At 33.6% G+C, this 7,350-nt stretch overlaps 1 protein-coding gene across 1 annotated transcript; it reads left to right on the forward strand.

Moving 5' to 3' along the window:
• The first annotated feature begins 2,475 nt into the window (after positions 1 to 2,475).
• On the forward strand, positions 2,476 to 6,576 carry LOC123219394 (ferredoxin--NADP reductase, root isozyme, chloroplastic-like). The gene is made up of 5 exons (XM_044641340.1): positions 2,476 to 2,736; positions 2,852 to 2,911; positions 3,625 to 3,957; positions 4,621 to 4,840; positions 5,891 to 6,576. The coding sequence occupies exons 1-5, from the start codon at positions 2,713 to 2,715 to the stop codon at positions 6,388 to 6,390; spliced, it is 1,137 nt and encodes a 378-aa protein (XP_044497275.1). The 5' UTR covers positions 2,476 to 2,712; the 3' UTR covers positions 6,391 to 6,576.
• The last annotated feature ends 774 nt before the right edge of the window (positions 6,577 to 7,350 follow it).

The raw sequence follows: 7,350 nt of genomic DNA on the forward strand, positions 1-7,350 counted from the left end.
TGACAACAACATCTATGATGTACATTTGGAAAGACCTCAACCATTGTAGAGTAAATAACGTGATGTTAATATGAAATTATTGTCAATTCTGGTAGTTGACCAATGCAATCTTTAAGTTTTGTCAAAAACCAAGTTAAGTTGGATGATCTTTCTTTCTTTCCACACTGAAAGCTATTGGGTAAATTTAATTATTACCATCTAATGCCATAACAAGAAATAAATGTTTCAGATATTTACCCTATATGAAAACGACATCAATACAAATAATCGGTCGAATGTGTCATTGAAAAACACAGATACAACAACCCAATGCCATGAAAAACTATTGAAAGCTTTGCTGCTTGTTTGTTTGTTTGTATATGCATCACAGTACTTGGATTAACATGTTTTAAAGTTTAGCAATAATCTAGTAAAAACATAAATGACCCTTTTAGTGTGCCTCTTAATGCTTCTAATACCCAATTTCTTGTCATCAAGCCTGTGAATATGATATATTAATTATATATTTTTTGGTGATGTTGATAATAATCTTCTTAGGTCAATAAATACGATAATCTAACATGAACTTTGACTTTATTAATTGGCCTAAAACTTGAGATCTAGCTTGTCTATAATGTGGTTTTATATGGTCTCTTGAACATGTGTGTATGAAATCCATAGAATAGATTTATAATAAGTCATTTAGTTTTATTCTTTTTGCCTTTGCATGCCATTGGCATTATGAATTAACACACAAAACCTCTTATCTCCTTGTGTTTAATTTGAACACTTTGTTTTAGAATCTTTCTCAAGTACAAATTGAGCCATTCCATCTACAAATTGTTTTTTATTAATAAATATGTCACTAATTTTTATAGAATTTTCCTCTCGCACTGATCATACATCACTTGATGTTGATGTGAATGTTGAAGGTGTGCACAAAAATCGAGTAGCCACTTAATGGATCACTGAGGACATTATGGAGAAATGGTCCAACATAATTGCCACTACCCTGAAGAAAATCTACAAGTTGGAGACTACTTATATCATAGTTAATAGGTCACATTTCCTCAAAGTTTGGTTTATGAAGAGAAATATTAACCATCTCATTCTCATCAAAATCATCCTAATTTGGAATATTTTCTTTGTCTCTACGAACCTATTCTTTAGTAGTATACAATGTATCATTACAAAAATCTTTAAAGTTTTTCCCATCGGATTCCAGTTTCAGTTCACCATCATCATTGCCATTCCTTTCTTGTTCTTTTGTGCTTCAATAAGGGTATATGTAATAAAAACTGGAATATATTCCTCAAAGTATTTAGACATGTTAATAAGACTCTTGACATCCTCATTATTTTTTATTTTTATAAGATATTTTAGGTCGAGGTATTTTGGCTTCATGCATAGCTAAATGTTGTTCAAGGTTTGATCAATATGACACGTTTCACCCAACTATTGGATAAATCCCTTAAGTGTCATTTTCTCTGAAATTTTAACTACTCTTTTATTACCTTCAATATATTTTATTATGTTCTGATTATTTTAAATTCATTCTCCTTCATAATAAACAACAACATACCCAACATTTCAATAATCCATCATAAGGTGACCAATATTGGTAAAAAAAATTATTTATAAAAAAATTTCACATTAAACTGTACCAATATAATTAAATTTATTTCATGAGTATAAATTCTACATGATTTACACTGTTTAAAGGATTTAAAGTTTTGTGGTAGAATATCTTCTTGATATTATAACATAAAATACTATGATTACTTCAACACAAATTTTGTTATTAATTTACCCCTCTCCAAAGTGTAAAATATCACATTACCCCCACATCGTGAAATATGAAACTTAATTTGCTCCTAACATGGACAATTATCAAGTTAGCACCCCAAATTCAAAAAAAGTTCCATGTACACCATATATCATTTACCCCCACATTATTACTTGTCCCTTCACCATGTATAGTATAATATCTAATAACACCCTCATACATTGTTTACTATTAAAATACTCTTTATATTTTTCTAAAATTTATTTTATGATGTATATGTAAATAGTTAAATCACATGAACTTGAATTTACAGATAAATTAAGTTTTTAGTTCAGATTCATGTAAATCCCTATTATCATGAACTTATTTTCTTTCAAACAAACCTATAGTATCATATATTGAATGAACTTGAAAATTTGAATAATGTGAAAAAGACATAAATGTTGGAGACTTATATAGAAGATATGAAGGGTATTTTTAATTTTTTTTAAAAATAGTTGGACATTTTCGTTTAAATAGTTTGACCTTTTGGTTTTTTTTTTAATCTTTTAAAATTGAGCATTTTTACTTCGACCCCATTATATTTGGATAATTAATTTAATTTCCCTTAAAATAACATGTAATAATATGGACAAATGTAGGAAAGGGGTATAAGAGTAAATTTTGGCATCAGGAGTCGTTAACCTAAAGAATATTAATTTAAAACAATGAATTAAAAAGGGCGGTGAGTGACTGGCGGCAGCCTGAGTCGAGGAGCCAACGGTGTCTCTTGGAGTTCTTTAAAGGATCAAAATTTACAAAAATAATTCATCTACCAATCTATTTAACTCTATAAAAGAACAATAATAATAGTAAAAAGCTTTACATTTCATTCATTTTCTCGTCAATAAATTCCCTATAAGCATCTCCACACTAGATCTCTGGCTTGCGCTTTCTCTGATCCGATCATGGCTCACTTGGTCCTCTCTCAGGTACTTTTCCATTTCTTTTCTCTCGATTTTTTACTTTACGTTTGGTTCCCGAGAAAATAAAAATTCAGCTCCAACTTAGCTTTTCGGAAAATGATTTTTATTTCTTCTGTTTCAGCTCTCTGTGACTGTACCTGTTGGCATTGATTCCTCTCTCAGAACGAGCTCTGTGTTTAAGGTAACTACTTTATTTATTTATGTTTAGTCAGGATTCGTTATGTGGAATTGAATTTTCATGCTTTGATTTTCTTCTAGTGATGCTTGTGCCTTGGAGTTAACGGAGGACATTTTTGTCTCTTTGGTGTCTTTTTCAAAATGCTTGGACACTTTTTGATACGATTTTTAGCAGTTGTGAATTCATAAAGAATTGATGATTGATCACTATATATATTAGTTATTTATACTAAAAATCTTGTTTCTTTCTTTATTTTCTGTATTTGAATTGTGGTAAACTTTTAATTTTATCTGTGCATCACCAGACGTGTTTTTAATCTGATTGTCACACTTCAAAGAGATGCTGGTAAGTTTTTATGATGTGTGAGCTTAAGATATTTTGTTCTCTACACGCATAATCTGTGTGTTTTGTGTGTGTCAGTTTTTTTGGCTTTGACTTTAAAATACCAGCTAGCAGTTGGCCTGTTGTACATGAGTGTTTCAGATGATTTCGACATTGGTTGTTGAATGCTAGATATAGTGATTAGTGTAATTACTTAACAAAATCATATAATAAACCCTTGTTATGTTTCCAATTGGTTATTGCTTTTCTTCAGTTGCATTGTAGTCCAATTCTGAGTTGAATGCATCATATTGGTGAAAATAACATTTGGGCATCTATATATAGCATATGATAAATCAAATCTAAGGGAACTGCATTTGAATTTGTTGTTGCAGTCAAACAATGTGAGATTTGGTGATAAATCATGGGCTTCTCTGTTATCTTTGGACTTAAAATCAAGGAATGCACAGTTGAGAAACCGCTATGTAGTTTGCATGTCAGTGCAACAGGCAAGCAGATCTAAGGTTGCTGTTAAACCTCTGGAACTGGAAGATGCCAAAGAGCCTCCACTAAATTTATACAAACCCAAAGAACCATACACAGCAACCATTGTTTCTGTTGAGAGGATTGTGGGCCCAAAAGCTCCAGGAGAGACTTGCCATATAGTTATTGATCACGATGGAAATGTTCCCTACTGGGAAGGACAGAGTTATGGTGTCATCCCTCCAGTAAGTCTTTTGATTTATTGAGCTTTTGATACATAGTTTCTTTTTATTAAATAATATGTTGAATTTTTTGTTTGATTAAAAAAGGGTTGAAGGTCTATCAAATAGACTCCTAAGAGGCATTATAATGTAATCAACTGTTTACTAAATTGTTGTACACTTATCTTATTGACTGTTAATGTAATGTATGATTGATTTTAATTCATTAATGTATCAGAAATGTATGGTCATGTATATTAGAGGTCCCCAAATTTGTATTTGAAGTCATCTCTTGTCATGAAAGTTATGACTGGACTTAAAAGCTTTCCTATAAGGTAAGGGTCCAATAATAATATTTAAGCTCAAATGAGTCCTCTTACGAGTGCATGTGGACTACGCTGATCAGACCCACTTATACAACCATAACCAGAAACACAACCCAGAATAATTTAATTAATGCAGTGAGGGGATTAAACGCAAGGCCATTTGGTTAACTTGGTTATGATATCATGTGAACTTGCTACATTTCTTTTAAATTGAAGCTAATAGGTATGGGTGCAACAAAAGTACTTAAGTTCTGAAGCTTGTAATCTTAGTTTTTTATCTTTGACTTCACCTATTAGATGTGATTTTTATGCTAAATGTATGCATATGAGCTGTCTAATTGGAAGTATTGTTGCATCACAGGGTGAAAACCCAAAGAAACCTGGGAGTCCCCACAATGTTCGTCTTTATTCAATTGCATCTACTAGATATGGAGATTCCTTCAATGGAAAGACAACCAGTTTGTGTGTTCGCCGTGCTGTGTATTATGACCCTGAGACAGGAAAGGAGGATCCTTCAAAGAATGGTGTGTGCAGCAATTTCCTGTGCAACTCAAAGCCTGGAGACAAAATTCGGATCACTGGTAAGATTCTATTTGTTTGATTGAAGATCCATGAGAACTTGCAACCTACATTTGCTTTAGAAGTTGTATGTTCACCATTTATTTTAATGTTGTTCTATCGCCTAGATTTAGCCTTTTCAGAGGCAGTAAACATCCCAATCAAAGGGAAATCATATTTTAGTGCATGAGTTGACTTTTGGTCATTTTTACTATCAAAAGTTAGGGACTTTATTGAAGTTATTAAATCTGTTAACATTTGATGTTAGTGGTTTATGGAAAGATTTTGCTTCAATTTACCATGTAGAAGTGTCTTATGCTTGTTGATTTGACGGCCTTATAGGTTTACAATTGAAATTCACGTGGAAAGTTGTTTGAGGCAGATAGGCTTTAAAGTGTCTTCTAATGCCTCATGCAGAGGGTGTGACATTATGCATACTTCAGTATACTTTCCTCAAACTTCTACATGTGTGTGTCTTGCATGCTAACAAATTGATGCTGTTTATGACTTCTAGAGCAATGGCAAGGTTGATTTAGTTTTTATACATTGTTACTTCCTCCACACCCCACCACCCCCACCACGACACCCCCCCTTTTTATAATGTAAGGTCCACACCTTCCTTCTTTGAACTCATGTACTTTGCAATTTCGGTTACCTTACCATGATATAGCTGGAATTTGACACAAATTTTCTGATCCGTGCCTATGATTTTCCTTTTTTTGAAGTTTTGTTTTGATTCTATATTCCTGACTGGGTTTTCATGGAGCTGTTGTATCAGTTTTGTGGTTCTGTGTTGATGCATTTATGATAATATGGTATGGTATCATGTTAACTGAACTGCTTATATTCATTCCTAGCCTGCTTGTCCGTCTTGGTGTTTTTCCTCTTCTTCTTGTAAAGCAGGTTGTGGCTAAATATTTAATCTAGATACAATAATTTTTACATTTTGGGATGGTTCGCATTTTTCAATTTGGATGTTTCTTTGCATTTATTAATTTTCCATGTGGCTGGTTGATTGCTGGTTAAAGTGAAATCATATCTCCCGTTAACTGCAAACTATGATGTTTTGGTAGGACCCTCTGGTAAGATTATGCTTTTGCCTGAAGACGATCCCAATGCGACCCACATAATGATTGCGACTGGCACTGGGGTAGCTCCTTACAGAGGCTACCTCCGTCGTATGTTCATGGAATCTATTCCTAATTACAAGTTTGGTGGCCTTGCATGGCTCTTCCTTGGGGTTGCCAACTCTGATAGTCTTCTTTATGATGATGAATTCACCAAGTATCTTCAGGACTACCCAGATCACTTCCGTTATGACAAAGCACTCAGTAGAGAACAGAAGAACAAGAATGGAGGCAAGATGTACGTGCAAGACAAGATTGAGGAATATAGTGATGAAATTTTCAAACTTTTGGATGGTGGGGCGCATATATACTTCTGTGGGCTTAAGGGAATGATGCCAGGGATTCAGGAAACACTGAAGAGAGTTGCGGATCAGAGAGGAGAAAACTGGGATCAGAAGCTTTCACAGCTCAAGAAGAACAAGCAATGGCATGTAGAAGTATATTGACTTTGCAGAGTTGTTAACCTCAGTGATGCCTATCGAGAAGATTTCAATAATCATGCTTTGGTGTTCAGGTAACATGGCAACTTAATTATCATGTAGTTGATTGACTGTTTCCATTTATCTGTATGATTAAATAATCGTGTAATCTTGGTGATTAATACAAGTTAGGAACTGTTTTGATTGGTTGCACATCAATCTACCCTTTTGAAGTAATTTTGGCCATTTAACAAAGTTAATTCTATGCCATCAATTTCGGTCACTTTTATTTTTCAAGCATAGATCCCGGGTGTACCCATGTTTTTTAACCATCCATTGTTTCTGGTTTTCCCTGCAAATCATTAGCCTTCTTGTCGAGAAGAAGTCTTGATAATGTTACCAAGAGTATTATTCATTTGAAATGTCAGAACTTTACATTTAGCGTTCTATATTATGCTTTTGCATAACCCAAGTGCATGGATGTTGCATTTTCCATATGGCAAGTTATTGTCAAAGATAGTTAATAGAAGGCCAAACGACTATTTTCCACCTAAACTATGTTGAATTCTCAAAGTTTCCTCCATTAACTATAGAAATACCATTTACCCACCCATGAGCAGTTAAAATTAACGGTGATAAGAGTGAAATCGTCATTTTTTTATAATATTAAAAATAAATTAAAATATAATCTATTTTTGCCCCCCTAAACTTTAAAAACTAAAATTTTTCCCTAGCCTAAGTTTTAAAAAATGGCAGTTTACCCTAGGGTTTCGTTTTGAAATCTTCAGCGACATCTCCGGTTCCATTGCCGACGATCTCTTCCTCTCAAAGCATTTTCTCCTTCCGACGATCTCTTTCCTCCCATTTGGACGTTCGATCGGCGTAAGAGAAACCTTGGGAGATGAAGACAAAGTTGTCGTCTTCATCTGGGAAGACAATCGTCTTCCCAGAGGTCTTCTTCTGGGAAGACGATAGCTTCGTCTTCGT

The sequence above is a fragment of the Mangifera indica genome, chromosome 6 (genome assembly GCF_011075055.1).
Source record: "Mangifera indica cultivar Alphonso chromosome 6, CATAS_Mindica_2.1, whole genome shotgun sequence".
Taxonomy (NCBI): domain Eukaryota; kingdom Viridiplantae; phylum Streptophyta; class Magnoliopsida; order Sapindales; family Anacardiaceae; genus Mangifera; species Mangifera indica.

Bases quoted from the DNA above. Each gene is read 5' to 3' on its own strand.
- LOC123219394 (XM_044641340.1), top strand. From the start codon at position 2,713: ATGGCTCACTTGGTCCTCTCTCAG. The intron at 3,958-4,620 runs GTAAGTCTTTTG...GTTGCATCACAG, and splicing joins GTTATGGTGTCATCCCTCCA to GGTGAAAACCCAAAGAAACC. The intron at 4,841-5,890 runs GTAAGATTCTAT...ATGTTTTGGTAG, and splicing joins AGACAAAATTCGGATCACTG to GACCCTCTGGTAAGATTATG.